The sequence below is a fragment of the Crinia signifera genome, chromosome 1 (genome assembly GCF_055691185.1).
Source record: "Crinia signifera chromosome 1, ASM5569118v1, whole genome shotgun sequence".
Taxonomy (NCBI): domain Eukaryota; kingdom Metazoa; phylum Chordata; class Amphibia; order Anura; family Myobatrachidae; genus Crinia; species Crinia signifera.
This window is the reverse complement of record NC_139217.1, coordinates 454,194,547-454,212,733: the sequence shown is the minus strand read 5'-3', so window position 1 is coordinate 454,212,733 and position 18,187 is coordinate 454,194,547. Positions and strand designations below refer to the sequence as shown.

At 46.6% G+C, this 18,187-nt stretch overlaps 1 protein-coding gene across 2 annotated transcripts in view; it reads right to left on the bottom strand.

Moving 5' to 3' along the window:
* Positions 1–18,187, bottom strand: part of NPR3 (natriuretic peptide receptor 3) — a 166,904-nt gene that overhangs the window by 33,614 nt on the left and 115,103 nt on the right. For both annotated transcript variants that reach the window (XM_083155023.1, XM_083155019.1), the window contains one exon: positions 817–952. In XM_083155023.1, coding sequence (XP_083011149.1) covers positions 817–952 — 136 coding nt within the window. The remainder of the gene's footprint in view (positions 1–816; positions 953–18,187) is intronic.

Genomic DNA, 18,187 nt, shown 5'->3' with positions numbered 1-18,187 from the left:
ACGTATTTAACCCAAAACAACAGGACTACTTTTCGGACAAGCATATAACACCGAGAGCAATACTGTAGTAAAAGCAAACTGAAAAAAACGTCTTAAACATTTCACCTTACATTTCTGTGCACACCTTCAATTCAATTGTTCAATCGCTAAGGTGCTAATGCAGCGAGCACACCGACACTAATGCTCGCTGCCTCCCGATGTGGAGAGCAGATATGTACCCAAACAGGAATGATCGCAATGTGTGCAGTATTTTAGTCAGTGTTTTTGGGCTCATGAGGGCTCCCAATCAGAGCAACAATTGGATTGCTCCAACGGGTGTCCATTACTTTGGGTGCTGAAAAGAAAACAATGGAATCCCCCCCCCAGTGTTGAAATGATCCAATCACAGTGGTCTCAGCAAACACTCATAGAGACCTGATTTGGGTATATTTCCATTAGGTAGCTTCATGATTATTGAGATCAGAATAAATTGGGAATGGGGAACATTGGCTGTGCTCATGTAGAAGGTACTGGCTTTGGTATACAGAATGTGACCTCCTTAGGTCAAGCTTGGATTCCTATTGGTATAAAGCAGTGATTTGTGGGACAGTATTGCTCTTTGGGACTGTCCCACGGACCGGCAGTGTTCCGCGGTGGGGGGGGGGGCAGCGCTGGCCATGCCCACAGGGTGACGTAAAACCGGGCGTGGCCATTTATCTGCCACGGGAGCATCCCTAACCTCCACTTTGCCCATAGCAGCATCCCACGTGAAATAGAACTCCCATCTTAGGAAATTTCACCCCTATATGTTATGAAGAATAAATAATGATATTGTACCTTCATATGTTCTGTTCCACATCCTATGGACGAGCTTCTCCCCTTCTTTCTTGCTAAACCCGTTCTTCACCGCTTCATGCAATGCTATGGCATAGAGAATGATGGCGTCATGGAATCCTTCTACGAACATGTTCACCTACAAAAAACAAGATGGTAAACGTGAACAATAAGAAGACTGGATGCATTGTCTTGGAAGCTAAAAGCCTTGCTAATCAATGCTCCGATATTCATACAAGAAATAAATCAGATTATATCGGGTGTTTTCGCTTCATTGCAATTGACCGAGACCCCGACCCAAGGTTGAATTACCGACAGGGAGAACTAGAGGCTATAACAGAGTGGTCTTAAATCTATTATTCAGAAAGGCTTCCCCATCCCAGCTATAATTTCCCTCACCAAGGGACAAACATCAACGTTCACCGAGTCAACATTCACAATGTCAACATGTCATCGACACATCATTAATACCGACACCTGCAAAATGTCAACATTGCCATAATGTTGACATTTCCAGGAGAATTATGGTTAGGATTAGTGTTAAGGTTGTCAATAGGGTTATGGACTGAGGGGGAGTATTATAAAATCCCTCTATGGGGGTCGTGGACCCCCACGAGGGAGCAGTCGGGATTCCGACGTCGGAGTAATGACTGTCGGAATCCCGACTGTCGGGGAGCCGTCCGGCACCCTATAAAACCAACCAATCAGCTCCTGTGGTTTTTCAGGTTGTCCTAGAAAAATGGCAGTTAGCTGCTGATTGGTTGATACTCGATCTCTGTCAATGTTATCTTTCATCCGAGTTTGAGAATCTATGGTCTTACACAGTGGTTCTCAAACACGTTATGCCATGAGTAGATCTTTGAGTTTTCAGTGTTGATATCCACCCCTCTCTCTCTCATTACCGTACCGAAATACTATAAAATAATAAAAACTATATTCAGGGGATCTGCAAAACAGAAGAGGCAAACACTATTGCAGCCAGTTAGTCAGCCCACTAGTGGTGTAACAATGGCACTGCAGCCCAAGGGGTGGCTCGGAGGAGCCGGCGCTGTGGGTGCGCGTGGTCTCTGCAGCTTCCAATGGGTCAGGTCGTCCATATGCAACCTGCTGAAAATGTCCCTCCAAAAATGTCCGCTTGGAGGAGACAGATGCTAGAGGTTCTACCGGACAGATTTATAGATGCTAGATGTCCTAATGGGTAGCGTATATCATTACCTGTAAGTTACATATTCTAGTTAGCAATATGTATATATTGCCACTGGCAATGGGCATGTTTATCCCTGGCAACGAGCATGAAACCCCTCGCAATGAGGATGAAACCCCTGGCAACGAGCATCAAACCAATGGCAACGAGCATCAAACCCTTGGCAACGAGCATGACACTCCTGCCAGTGAGCATGACACTCCTGGCAACGAGCATGAAACTCCTGGCAACGAGCATGACACTCCTGGCAACGAGCATTTGGATAATAAATGTATGGGGGGGGGGGGGGCATGGTTTTTTGTTGGCAGGGGGGTGCAAAATTTATAGTAAAACCACTGCAACTCACTAGTGGATATCTCTTTGTGAATGAACTCATGGATATTGGTCCACTTCACAAGATGCTACCTCCCGTGTATGAGACACAGCAGGGGTGCCCGAAGCAAGGTCACATGACGAAGGGAACTCTATGGTGCCTGTGTTTTGTCTCATACACCTCAGAGCACGACATCTGCTTTCAGACGTCACTTGTAGACAGAGGGCAATAGACTCTCTGGAGCGTTTGTGTTTATGGACGTTTATGCATTACAGAGGGATGTCTTCATAAAATACTGGATGAATATAAAAACTGAAAGAAAAAAAAAAAAGAAAAAATAGAATCTACAGTACATAAAGAACCCTATAAAGAAAAAGTACAGAAAGTACTGATAAAAGGTATAATAACATCAATAATTAAAGTTAGCCATTTATGTACGGAGAACTTAATGCACCGGAAAATGATCTTCCGTGCCATTTAATAAGCGCTTAATCAGAATTTGCGGTTGATGGCTCCGTGCCTTTATTCATTAAATCAGCAAAGCAGGATAAATGCTAATTTGTGCTAGCGAGCAGAACAGGTGCAGCAACATTTGTGCTTCGTGCAGAGGAAAGGAACAGAAATAAACAATAAATCAACACCTGAATTAAAGGGAACCTGCCAACTGCCCACATTTGGCATTAGATACTGTACAATGGGGCTTATTTCATGAAGCGGCAACAAGCCTAATCTCTGGTGTTACTTCTGTGCCGGGGGCGAGCTGTGACAGCGAGCTGTGCTGCCTGCTCGCTGTCACAGCTCGCCCTGTCAGTATTCAACTGACCCCTCCCTGCATATGCCGATTCCCCCTCGCTCCATTTTTGGAGCGAGGGCGTAACGGTGTATGCGGCCTCTGAACCAGCGAGACTCGCAGCTAAATACAGCTGGCTCCCTGCATTCGCTGCGAACCCAGCCTGCCTTCTCTCTTTGACTAGGAGGGCACAAAACCGGAATAAACAACGGCACCCCACTATGCAGCTACGAACTACATAAGATTTTTTAAGGAGGTCTGGCTGCATCTCCCCCATCGGCCACTCCCCTCATTTTACCAGGTTTTACATGGGGTATGCATGTCTTCAGTTCACAATACCATGTCAGATAGCAAGTCACCATCCAGTTATACTGTATATATTATATACAGTAGGCAGGAACACAACTGCGTGCTAATTGCAAAACAAAGAAGTCACTAATTTAAAAACACAAACTCCGTTTCCTCCTTTTTTGTTGCACTGAATTGATCTCTATTTTGTGATTGCGATCGGAGAAATTTTTTAATTATTATTTTTTTTTTTTAAACTAAAAAACCTTGTGTTACGCACAGATTCACTAAACTGTACACTGGGCTATTGTATCCTCATAGCTGTGCTCTGCGGTTTTGCCAAACTAGCGCTGGAACAGTGCCCCCATTGTGGACGCAATAGCCCTAATTCTATCTGCTTCTCGAACGTAAATTACATTTTGGAAAGCCGTCAGAGTATAATGAAAATTGATATAATCTTATGACATTATTATGCATCCTAAGCGAAGAAAGCTGTTGTTCTGATTGGGGAACAGGACTTTTTTAAATCTAATTCTGAAATGTGTTTGTTTAATGATTGCTCCCACTCCGCGTCTGCTGACTCTGGATCCCACTCAACATACCAACTCGGAACCAGAGCTAGTAGTAACTGTCTACTCGGCACTATAGCACACTGCTCGGCCCTGCCAGGAAAATGCTTCACATCCTACAGATATTTCATTTTAAGCAAATGACATGAGTAACGCAGAACGCCAGGAGAGAGCACAGGGGGAATAAAATAGTGCGCTAAGGAATGAGCTGCTAGCATCAGCAGTGACGGACAGTCACCATATTGGATTATGCCTGTTGCCATGCTGGGCTGTTGCCCCATCTATTGCATCTTAACTATGGTCCATTAGGATAAGCAAAATTTTTCCTACAAGTTAAGGTGGGTACACACGGAACGATGTCGGAAGCGTTCCGACATTTAACGAGTGTATCAAATCGTTCATCGTGCGTACACACAGAACGATTGGATACACTTGTCAAAAGATTTGTCTATGATCTTTTTGCATGCAGGAAAGATCATAGACCATCGTTAACGATTCACGGGTACGCGCATCGTTAACGATGCACAGAACGATTGGATGTTCCCATCGATCGGGAACGCCCACATCGGGCTTCAAATCTATCCGTGTGTACCCAGCTTTACTGTGGGGAGATGGATCAAACATATTCCAGTTAGCAACATTGAGTGGTGAACAAGCAACCAATTATCAATAATATACCAATTATCATTAGACCATCCTTCGGAATGCTGAATGCTGGGACTCCAACAGGGGGGGGGGGGGGGGGAGTGCTATGAAGCCTCTTGCGGGCTCGGAGGCTCAGGTTCTCTTCTCCCTCTATGAGGGTCGTGGAACCCCAACCCCTGGTATGTCTGGCAGTGTACGGTCTTCAGGGTTCCCGCTAATGACTGTAGGAGTTAGGCGGCTGATTCATCCACCCGTCTCCAGGCGGGGCAGATGATCACTGATGTCTGAGAGCAGCGCGGGTAGCTCCCAGTGGATTTCTGGTTGGGCAAAAGCAATAGGAGATGCCGATGACGCTGCAGACGGAACTGGAACTAATGTGACATGGTTCGTTTCTTTGGCAACTTCTTCCGTCATTATCAGTATTATTTTTTTTTTTTTTGGTTTAAAATTTTTTTATTTTTCAATAAATGAGTTTTGAAATCAATTATTTTTAAATACCCCCAACCAGTCCGTACGAGTGCCCCAGGTTGGGAACCACTGCTCTAGTGGAACAGGCTTGGCACATGAGTTTTTAATAGGTGTTGTTTCCAAGCGGTGTTTCATTTATAGAATACTTGAATAATGTGAATAATTGCAGACCAGCGGTGGCCAAACCAGTCCTCAAGATCTACCAATGGTACATGTTTTCCAGGCAACCTGTGGATCTATAGTAGGAATGAATGCAGCAAGTTTGAAAATGTGACAGTTAGTAATGACTACAGCTGTGCACCAGCTAGGTAACCTGGAAAACGTGGACCGTTGGTAGATCTCGAGGACCGGTTTGGCCAACCCGTTGTAGAGTGTACGTGTATGGTTTGTCAACTTTTCATCATTAACCAAATGTAGCAGTGGCAGAGCAGTATCCCAGTGCTACAATAAAGTGGCCACAAGCATTGTCACATTGCCATTGCCAAGGGCAGGGCCTGCTTAAGGAATCCACAGGCCCAGGCCTCAACTCCATTCATATTGCCACTTACCACCCTAGCAATGCTGGCAACAGCGGCAGTGGCATCAATCACATCCTCGGAGGCGGAGCCAGCCACGGATTTCACAGGATCTCTTTCCGGCGTTCCTGCCTTGGTGATGCAATTAATCCCAGCAGGCACCGCTGCTCCCACAGACCTTGCTCCTCCCCAAACTCCAGCAGCACCAGGAAGCAGCACCAGAACCCAGCGCTCCAGGCTGCAGCCTAATCAGCCGATTGGTTAATCAGGCCCTGGCCAAGGGTGCCAGGCCAAGTGGGCAGCATGGTTGCCCAGCTTACCTTCCTGCTACCTGCACTTGTGGTAACTGGGCACCTTGGGATGTACCCAGCTTCCTGCTTCCAGCCTACTTGCCTGAGCAATCTTCATGCCACGTGCGCTGGGCGATAAGTGGTTGTCTATGAAGATTAACAAAATGCAATAAAATAAAAAACTGAACTCACTACCAGACACAGGGAACTAGTTGGGTTGGCCCCAGCCAATGCAGGCTAGCAACAAATAGTGTCCGTGTACAAATCTGTTCTCTGCAAATGCTCATTGTCTATTAGTAAAGGCTATGGCAGAATTAGGGCAGGGACTTAACAAACATGGTCTGGTTATTGTAAATGCAGATCCTGCAGCTCAGATTTTTTTTCCCACAGGGTTATAAAGTTTCTTATTAACCTAGTGTCCCTGCGAAGTGGGTAATATTTCTGCCTGGACAGGTCTGTTATTGGGGGGGGTTTGGGGGGGAGTACAGTGATTGTTGATGTTTCAATGGGAAAGAGTTGAAGTTTCGCAATAAACACTTGGAGATTAATTTCGCACACAGAAAACTCTGCTGGCAATCTTTATGACCTGATGCATTAAACTGTGTGCAATACCATTATATAAGGATAATAATAACTTGCACTTATTTGCAGATCATCCCCTGAAGACATATGCAAATTCTCAGCTATGGAGGGGGTATTGTTACTGTAGACATAACTCCCAACATCAGTGGAAGCAGGACTCTGGACTTTTGGGGGATGTGGCCTAGCGGCAAGTGGGCGTAGCCTATACTCATGATGCTCCAGTGAGACCACGCCCCCTTTTCACCGCTGTGAGTGCATGGCAGCCACTGCCCATGCCCCTCAGACACTGGGAACAGACACTGAGGTCTATTCACCGTAGAGCAGCACCAGGCAGGGGGGTCTCCCAACTCCCTACCCCCCCCCATACCACCATGGGACACTGCTGGCCCTGGGCGGGAAGGTCCGATGAAAATCGGGACAGATTTGAGGTATGCTGTAAAGCGCATAGACACAGAGCGAAGGGCGCCCCGTGCTGAGCGAGGTGTTTAAGCACGGATCGCTCAGCACACATGGTCGCACACATGCAATGCACCAGCGATGTGTGCTGAGCAGTCTCTGCTGACCTCTGGTGAGAAGGGTGTGGATCGTTTTACCGACCATACTTAGGTCAACAGTCATTAGGTCGACAGGGGGCAAGGTCGACAGGGTTCTAGGTCGACATGGGTTAAGTCGACAGGTCATTAGGTCAACATGGGTTTTTTCACTGTTTTTTGACCCGAATGTCGATACAGTCGACATGGACACAGTTGGAAGTGAATCGCTTCGCTCGCTATGCTTCGGGCACACTATTTTATTCTCCCACCACACCCTAGAGGATGGTAGGGCATGAAACACCGCCTGTCGGCACATGTCGGCTCAAAAAACTGTGAAAAAACCCACGTCGACCTAACGCATGTGTCCACCTAAACCCATGTCGACCTTGTCCCATGTTGACCTAGACACCGGTCAACCTAGAACCCTTTTGACCTTGCCCCCTGTTGACCCAACGGTCAACGCTAGGCTACAGAGAAGGTGTATTAGGCTTAAACCCTAAATCTAACCCTAAATCTATGAGAGTTGTAGCAGTTCTGGGTTCTGTGCAGTTGAGACATTGTTGTTAACATTGTTACTCAACACTGTGGGGGTTATTCTGGTACACATGTAAAGGCAAATTGCATGATGATAAACCACAGGACAAAGCGACAGCATAGCCAACTGACAGGTCTTACGCTGGGGGGCACAGCACTAAAAAAACTCTGATCATGTGCGGAATCTTGGTGTGGTCCTGGATAGTGGCCTGACACTTAAACATCAGGTGTCAGCCACAATCAAATCTGCATTCTATCATCTAAGGACTATAGCCAGAATCAAGCACTTAATTCCCTCAGAAGACCTGCCTAAAGTCATACATGCATTTATATCATCACGCCTAGACTACTGCAATGCTCTCTACCTGGGTCTTCCAGCAAAAGAATTGCACCGCTTGCAGCTGGTACAAAATGCAGACTATTAACTAACCAGCCCCGCTCCAACCACATAACTCCCATTCTCTACTCCCTTCACTGGCTATCTGTAAAATGGCGAATCGTTTTAAAGATTGGCTTACTCACTTTCAAGGCCCTACATGACCAGGGCCCAAGGTACCTGCAGCAGCTGCTGATTCCTTACTGTCTTACTCGAGTACTACGATCCGTTGAAGAAGGACTACTAACAGTACCCAGAATCTCCCTGAATTCATTGGGGGTCGACCTTTCAACTTTGTTGCTCCAACACTATGGAACTCTCCATAGCCCCCACTGAAGAATCCTTTAAAAATAGACTAAACACCTACCTATTTACTCAAGCATTTCACTGACATCTATTGTTAAGCTTGTTTTGTATTTTGAGCTGTAAAGACAATGGTGAAGCACTTAAGAGTCCTATTGGGAGAAAAGCGCTATATAAATATCATTATTATTATAAATTCACTCTCTAATGGACAAAACCATATTCATTAACCAAGTTTTATTCAGATGCTGTTGACAGCTTAATCTCATTTGATTGGGGCGTGCAAGAATCTTGCAGGCACGTCCGCCCGCCCCGTTCTCAGCAATCGCCGAGGCGGGACCCTCTGGCACGCCGGGTGCAAAGGTGACCGTGGCTCTAGCTGTATAATATACAAACAAATCAATCACTCTGTATACTGGGGCAATTTATATTTACCAACCAGCAAGGTAACTATAGCACCACAGCCCCCGCCACCGCGGGGGGCGCTGTGCATGTGGGGGCGCCGGGGGCTGCGGTGCTATAGTTACACCCCCCCCCCCCATCCCCCGCAGACTTACCTATCTCGCTGGTCACGACGGCTCCGTTCTTCTGCTGAGGACCACCACAAAATGGCCGCCCCCATATAGCAGACAGTTCTCTGAAACTGTCTGCTGTATGGGGGCGGCCATTTTGTGGTGGTCCTCAGCAGAAGAAGAACGGAGCCGCCGGGACCAGTGCTATAGGTAAGGCTGCAGGAGATTGGGGGGGGGGAGGGGGTTGCATGGGCGGCGGGGGATTGGGGGGGGGGGGGTTGCATGGGCGGCAGGGGATTGGGGGTGCTTCGCGGGGCGGGGGGGCGCCCAAAACTTAGTTACGCCACTGTTACCAACATTTGGTAGTTATACAGTACTAAGGCACAGGTTCTCAAACTCGGTCCCCAGGACCCCAAACAGTTCACATTTTCCAGGTCACCTAAAAGCATACTTGCCTACGTTTCAGGGAGATTATAGTTGGTAATAGAATTTTGCACAGCGCCCCATTGAGGGGGCGTGTCATGCTCCACCCAAGGGGCGTTTCTAGTTCCATATATGGAAAGATTGTGAAAAGAGATTGTGAACGTGGCACCTAGAAGCGTGGGTGTGTACTGCTACATCTGAGAGGAATCTTTTAAAATGACTTATATGCAAATGTTGATGATCCCCAAAGCAGTTAGAAAGAGACACTATACTTAGTAAAGTGCTGGGAAATGATGCTGATGATTTAATGTAAATGTATCTGTCTCTCATTCCTTTTCCCCCAAAATGTAACAGTGTAATGTGGGCTAGGTGACATGAGGGAGATTGCTAGACTAATGAGGGAGAGAGGGAGATTGCTGCTATGTCAGGGAGTCTCCTGCAGAATGCAGGAGGGGAGGTAACTATGATGTAACAGTGTAATGTGAGCTAGGTGACATGAGGGAGATTGCTAGACTAATGAGGGAGATCGCTGCTATTTCAGGGAGTCTCCTGCAGAATGCAGGAGGGGAGGTAACTATGATGTAACAGTGTAATGTGAGCTAGGTGACATGAGGGAGATTGCTAGACTAATGAGGGAGAGATGGAGATTGCTGCTATGTCAGGGAGTCTCCTGCAGAATGCAGGAGGGGAGGTAACTATGATGTAACAGTGTAATGTGGGCTAGGTGACATGAGGGAGATTGCTAGACTAATGAGGGAGAGAGTAAGATTGCTGCTATTTTAGGGAGTCTCCTGCAGAATGCAGGTGGGTAGGCAACTATGCCTAAAAGTGCACAAGTGTAGTCATTAGTGAATGATGCATATGGAGCTCATTGTGTCACCTGTGGTTCTGCGAGGAGACCTGGAAAACATGCACTGTGTGGGGTCCTGATGGCCGAGTTGGAGTATGTAGACAATGAAAAATTTGCACAAGTTTAGAACAGATACCATGACTTCAGAAGGTATCATGAAGGACCTACTCCTACACTTTGCCAAAAATATATCTCCTGCTGTGTGTTCCTGATGAACATGTAGCATCAGGATGTGCGTTACCACATCCTGATACAGTACATCTAATAAAAATGTTATTGCTTCCTCCACATTTTCATTTCATTCATCCCCCTTGTTTAGAAGTTTAAAGTGTCAACTTTATTTATATCTCTCCAAAGCTTGGCGCACAGACCACTTAGGGGGTTATTCTGATTCACTCACAAAGGCAAATTCATTCTCTAATGGACAAAACCATGTGCATGGCAGATGTAACTTGTGCAGAGTTAGATTTGGGTGGGGTTTGTACTTCAAACTGATATCTATATTGCAGTGTAAAAATAAAACAGCCAGTATTTACCCTGCACAGAAACAAAATAACACCCAAATCTAACTCTCTTTGCACATGTTACATCTGCCCCACCTGCACATGCATGAAATATTTACAATTTAATTTATCTTTCTAAAGATGGGTGCACACAAGACAATATCATTGATGTAAGATCATGTTAATTCAACTCCCTGCACAAACGAAATCGTGTATACACACTGAATGATATCATTAATGACATAGTTCAGTGACATCATCCTGTACCAGCTCTGTAAAATAAACAATGAAACGGGTTGGCCAACACAGAATTGGGAGTCTTTGTAGATCTACGGTCACTGTTACAACTGTCCTAAAAGGAGATACCAAACGTGAAAAAAATGGGGCTCCAGTCATAAACAGTCCCTGTCCCTCTGCAACATGAAAATTTGCATTCCTACACCCCTGGACAGTGACCAATGAGCTCATTACAGTCACTGAATGCAATCAAGGGGGTGTGGGGGGGGGGAATTAATAGGATGAGAGATTCAGAAAATGAGAAATTTGGTATGAAATCTCCAGGGTTTTTTTTAAGGCGGCAATCCTTGACACTGCAAAACCAGTTTGTTTGATTGCCGCTTTAAAAAAACCTGGAGATTTATAACCAAATCTCTCACTTTCTGAATCTTTCATCCCAATAAATTTCCCCCTATGAGTTTAATGCATAGTTATAGCCTGTGTTGAATTTGTATGTTCTTCCAGAGGCGGAACTACCATTGGTGACCCTGAGGACTGAAGGGTCCACCGCTGCCACTCCACTGCTGTGTGGCATGTTGTGAACTTGGGTTGGACTGGAGGAGGAGGAGGAAGAGGGGCCCAAATGATATTTTTGCACCTGGGCGAAACCTTCACAAGTTCCGACACGGTGTTCTGCACATGTTTGTGTCCTCTTACACTCCGCACAGACACATACCTCCCAAATGTCCAGATGATGGAGAGACAGTCCTACTAATACCCCATTCACACCACAAAACAAATTACCGGGTTAAAGATTTTCAACCTGGTAATTTGCCGGGAAACTCTGTTTTTTTGGTGGTGTGAAAGGGTCAACACAGGTCTTAAATCCCGGCACTCCGACCCTGCTTTTGACCAGGGTTGGAGTGCAAGGGATTTAAGACCCGTGTTGACCCTTTCACACCACCAAAAAACCCAGGTTTTGCGGCAAATTACCGGGTTGAAATGCTTTAACCCGGTAATTTGCGGGGGTTGTGAATGGGGTCCGGCTGCATCCGGAAAAATTACCCGGCACTTAAAAATGCTGGGTAATTGCCGGGTTTCTGGTGTGAAAGGGGTATCATTGGCCACTCTCCCACCTGGTTAGGTGGAGCTGGTGATCACCGCTGTTATGCTCTCTAAAGCAGCCAGCGATCACTGAAAACTCCCGTAACGAGTTGCATAGTTATGACAAAACAGCTGGATGCCACGGCACACCATTAGTCAATGGCTTTTCTAGCATAGTATATTTGGAATAGATTTTTATGGGGTTTTTTACCCGCATGATTTAAAAACAAAAACTTTGACTAAATAGTATTAAATAGAACTGGAGGACAGTCCTGCTGCAGACAGGCAGGCACTTGCCACTAAAGTCACTTGGACTGTGTAAAGCGAGGGCGCAGGGGACATTAGCCGCAGAGGCCGCATAGGAATTCTAGATTAGAACGCAGCAGCTTAGACTCATGAACAACACGTTAGGCGGCTGCTGCGTGTTCTCCAGCTAATAGATAACATTTGTCTCCGTATTACAGCTGTGCACCGCTATCATTTCCTGCATGATATGCGTTCGCCTATCACATACGGGTTTCCCTATTGCCAGATCTGGTCTGTGGCCAACATGGATGACGCGTGTTAGGTTCCACTGAACAGACTCCGAGCATGGCGATGACATTGCAAAGCTGCGTGTGCCGGATATTTACTGAGACGCCCTAATCTCAAACCTTCACAACTATTTCACAAAACGCTTTTTTTGCCAAAGAAAGAATAAAAAAATAACAAACCTGTTGTGTATGTCCGTTCCCGAACTCGGCCCTCGAAGCGGCCTAACAGTCCAGCTTTTAAAAATGATCAAAGGCTAAGCACGGATGTTTAAATCAAATTGATTGATGTACTTCACTAATTGAGTCACCTGTGGCTAAGGATGGATTTACTTAACACCTGGACAGTTAGTGGGCCTTGAGGACTGAGTTTTGAAACCTCTGGTTAATGTAACACTAACACGATTAAGCCCAAAATAATGATTTGACATATCCTCTGCCACTAAGGCAGGGATTCCATTCCACGTTCCTCAAGGAAACTAAGGGCGGTATTCAATTCCACCCCCCACTATTTCTGACAGGGGAAATAGAGGTCGCCGCCTATTCAATGCCATCATTTCCGACAGCAATGAAGGCAGATTTCGCCAAAACGGATCCGTGTCTGTCGAATACAGCCATGGACTGTGGAATTCACGGCCGTCTTTGACAATCTGTGGCCGTTTTTGCCGACGCACCCCCTTTTCCGACACTCGACAGCCGAACATTGAATTCCAACTGTCGAGTTACGGTTGAGCGGACCGAAAATGGCCTGGGGTTTCCGACAGTCGGAGTCGTGGATTGAATACCCACAAGCAGTAAATTTACTAAAGCTAAAAATTAAAAGGAGGTGCTGTTGCCCATAGCAACCGGTCTGATTCGGTCTATCATTTTCTTAGTTTCAAGCAGGAACGTGTCATAAGTGACCCTCCAGCGGTTGTGAAACTACACATCCCAGCATACCCAAAAGAAATACTGTAGCAAGGCATGCTGGGATGTGTAGTTCTACAACAGCTGGAGGGCATACAGTAATGTTACACAGAATCTGATTGGTTGCTTACCCCTAAATGTCCAGCTTTTGAGTATAGCCATACTTGGGAACAGGTGACCTAATCCGTACCTCACAAGTCACAAGTGGTTCGCAGTACTGTACCATAATTTCTCCAGCATGATATTCCAAAAAACCTGGACTGTTAGCAGTTTGTTTACTAAGATGGGCATTCTATTGTAGATGGGATGTTGTTAATTCTCTCTGCACGTTTCATCTGCCCCATCTGCACTGCAGCATGGTTTTGCCCATCTGAGAAGGAATTTGCCTTTGCAAAGGGCCAATATAATAATAGGTGGAGCAGGTACTAATTACCTGGGCTTTTATATAATTGCTATTAGAAGGGGAAAAATGGCGCCACTAGATGTAAAAATCATAATTATGCTAAAAAAAAATTTGTTGAAAGACATTTCCCTTGAACCCAGTGTCCTGGACGAAAGATGTTGACGAAAGACAAAAGATCTAGCTACAGGTTATAGTCTCTTTTTGGAAAATATCCAAATTGAGCCTCATGCACAGTTCACAAACAACCTTGATGAACAACTGGCGGGTACGCGCATCATCATTTGTCATTTGCCGCAAACGCACTGAAAGATATTTTGACCAATTTTGTTCAGAGTGGCACGGAATTGGTCAAAAAAGTTGTTAAAAAAATTGGACAGTGTGTATGCACCTTTAGACACTGCTCTCCTCACTGAAAGTCCTACCAAATATTGGTGGGACCGTCAGCGAGCTCCATTGTGCACGCGTCCCCTTCAACCAGGTGGTGGGGGACCGTCCACTAATAATTACCGAAGACAGAGGGGCTGGGGGCATGGCCAGTGGCTCTGCCCTCCCAGTGGTGAAAATGGGGGCTTGGCCTCGTGGAGTATCATGCGTATAGACCACACCCCCTTGTTGCTAGGCCATACCCCATAGTTTTGGATGCGCGCAGAGTCCCGCTTTCAGTACATCAGATGTTGGGAGGTATGATACACACTGTGCTGGAGCAAATAGCTCTACCAGTAAGGTGTCTGCCTCCAGTGAGACAGGTCACTGGTTCTAATCCTGGGTGTGACTGCTAAGCAATGTATGTGTATGCACATCTTGCCTCCGGGCAACTGGGATGAACTTACGCCACTGTACTACAGTATCCAACTACTTTTAGTTATTGAAAAATGCTATAGACACAATACACCTATATACAGGTACATGACAACGTTATTAGCATGTAAAAGTGAACGGACCAGACTGGCCCCATAGCCTACATAAAGGGGCATAGCCAGACTTTAAGGCAACGTTTTGCCTCAATGCTTTTAGAGAGAAGCTTCTGTCTACAGCGATAGCGCCCTAGTTAATGTTATGCCTAGTAGTGGCCTATAGTTGTGGAGGGGGCAGGATGACCGGCACGGTCGGTTCGAGTATGGCACGGAGTGGGAATATGCACTTTGTAGGGTCAGGTGACACAATCATGTCAACATGGCTCCGCCTCCCACCATACAACACCATAAAAACGGTATTGATAGTGGGGCGGGCCTAAGATAATGCAATACTGCAAGTGGCAGCTGATTGGGAGGGTGCGGGGTGATATGGGGTACTTGCCCACCTGTCCGGGGGGGGGGGGGGGGCATCTGATGTTCGTGAGTCTCCTGGATTCTGGATAGGTAGGCAACTATGCCACTATATGACCCAGGTGCAAGTGTAGCCATGAAGCTTCTGAGCCCCATAGAAATTGCACACTCTATAGCTACACCCGTGCCCCCTTACTATGGTGTGAAAAGAGCACAGCATTGGAGAAATGAACACAAAGTGCAGACATGGAAGCAGCCCTAGAACGTGACCTTGTGGGGAGTCACATCATGTAAGAAGGCTCAGTGTGTGCACAGGGTAGATAATAAAACTGGGCTCAGACCCAAGAGCAACAATGCTAAGCAGGAGGCATATAGTAGCGCTACATCGTACGCCCATAAATAACCCACCAATATCTTTTTTATTTGTTTTTAAATATAGATCTTAAGCATTACAGGACAAGTTCACATTAGTTGAACGCGATCCACATGACGTGTGCGGAAGAGATGAGGAATAGAGGACAAAGATAAAGATATGAGACGCTAACCATCCCAATGTGTTCCCTTCTGATCCTCCCGGACTGCCCTGCTTGACTTCACGTTGTGATCACACAATGATAATCACTACTGGTGGGGTTTAAATTGAAGCCAGAGCTTTTTCCCTCCGGTGTCACTAATTAAAAGCAGCATTTCTCATGTGTCCCTAATGAATGTGTTCTGACATGAAATGCACTCAAAGAAAAAGAATCCTCAGAACCCTCCTCTGTTTATTCCTAGGTCAGACACTTGAGATATTGATGCTATTACACAGAGCTTTAGGTCCGAAGCCTCACCGCATAATCAGGGGAGCCGAGAGAGGGGGGGAGCAGGTACTAATTACCCGGGCCCAGGCTTGCTGAAGGGGCCCCGCAGGGGCCCTGGTTCGACCCCTCCCTTCCCCCTCCGTCCCTCCTGGGTATCAACAGTAGCACACACTACTACAGCATGTGCTGTGCTGACAGCAGGCTCAGCATGAGTGTCTCACTGACAGCGTGAGAGGTCATGCTGAGCCTGGTGTCAGCACAGCACATGCTGTAGGTGTGTGCTGCGTCTGAGATTACAGTTTTTAGAGTTTTCTTTGCCCACCTCTAAACATTTTGGGGGTGTGGCCTAAGTGTGGGAGGTGCCCACACCACACACACTTAGGCCACACACCCAAAATTTTACCGGGGCCCGGCATTCCTCTCGGCTGCCCTGCGCATAATAGCGCATTGTTGCACTTCCAGGTACAGCAGAAAAGCAGCTCCCGCTGCCTCAGAGCAATAGCAAATTCTAAGAAAGAGTTCTAGGCCCAGATTCATAAAGGGCCTGATTCAGACCCACTCGCTAAGCAGTGTTCTTTTGCTGATTGGTAAGCGGGAAAGCGCCGGTAACATGCTAAGGAATTGGGGAGAGAATTCATTCAATGGTCAGATTTCTCTCCCCTTCGGAAACAACAGTCAGTCTGAACTGACTTTTACTTCCGCCACTGTTCACCAAAGACGTCATGGGACTTCAGCTGCCCTGCCCCCAAGCAGGCATCGGCCCATCTGCGTTTTTATGTGGACGCCCATAAGATGCTGGTTGTTGCCCCCTGTCCGCCCCCTCCCTTAGCCGTGCAAACGCCTTGTGTGATATTCGGCAAAGGCATTCGTACAGGGGTTCTGCACATGCACAAATATAACTATCGGAACGGGGCAAAATTCAGGGTAAAAACCTGAATCACCCCCAAAATTCACAGATGAACGGGACAGCAAAACAATTAGTTTAGCAAAGAATTTGAAAAAGATACTGAAACGATAAAACAAACAAAAAGAATTCAATGCTAAGTAAATGAAGAGGACACATCTGTATGATATCGCAGGAGCTGGCGCTAACTTGTATCTCCGCTTGTCCCGTCAATACACTTTATTACCAAACTTAAAATGCGGTCCATACACTAGACCAGACATAGGCAACCTGCGGCTCTCCAGCGGCTGTAAAACTACAAATCCCAGCATGCCGTGCCACAGGTTTAGCACTCCCTAACAGCAAAACTGTGGCAAGGCATGCTGGGACTTGTAGTTTCACAACAGCTGGAGGGCCACTACGCCTGCACTAGACCAACCGCTTGTTCAGGCGCCTACTGCTGTATTACCATACTAGTACATTGCTGCTGCTTCCATATAAAACAGCAGCGGTGCGCACTCCAACCACATCGGAAGCAGACCCCTTGTGCAGCTTTGGGTATTGTTAAAGTGGCTGCATGTCAGCCTATCAGCAAGTAGTAGTCCCGTTTCAGCATATGTGTCAGTACTCTACACTCTGTTTATTCTCAAACACAAAGTCATGTTTGTTGTAATCTCCATTTGAAGAGAACCAGTGTTAGCCGGTTCGTACATTGTGTACAGTGCCTTGTGCTCTGTCAATGTTTAAAATAAAAAAATTCCCCACGTCCCCTTTATTTAATGGGAGAGAACAACATATCAGGACAATAAGGCGCACGGCCTCGCTCAAAAGGTGTTCTGCAGCACCCCAATCATATCGGATTCTGTGCAAACGTCCAGGCAACACCATAATCAGAACCAGAAACCAGCACGCAGAGGGACCTGGGGATCAGGGCATTTGCATAAAGCATTGGCTAATAAACAGCTCTGCAGGGAAGACATTTTTGTGTAGATAAAAGGCACTATGTAAGAGATGCGTGTTACCCAAAGCTGTCATTTTCTCTTTAATGTATGAATGGGCTCATTATCACATTGGAGAGACTGAAGCTCATTCTGGCTTTCATGGTCCATGCAGAACTAACCCTACTTTGTATCCAGGACTGACCCTTCTGAAGTACTGACCCTTTCTGCTGCCCTCGAGGCCTGTTCTTGTGACTGGGGACCTCTGAACTTTCATCTTCAGGATTCTATTTGCAGATGTGTCCCCGTACACCTAGGGTCTAATAGAGACCCTGAGCTGCCTGTAACTTTAACTGCGTATAATAAAACAGTGGTGTATCATACCTCCCAACTTTGTCCTACTTCTAATTGGGACCTACCGCATCAGAGGCATAGATTGTCCAAAAGGGGGGTGGGGCCATAAGAGGGTGGGAGGGGCCTCAGGTGGAGGGCCTTGCCTAGCACTGCGCCCCCGCAGTTTACTTTTCTCATTTTCACGGCAGCTCCCGGCTCCGCTACCTGCACTGATTAATGTTGTGCAGCTGGGTAGAGCAGCGGTGATCACTGGCTCCCCCAACTACCCCCCCCCCCC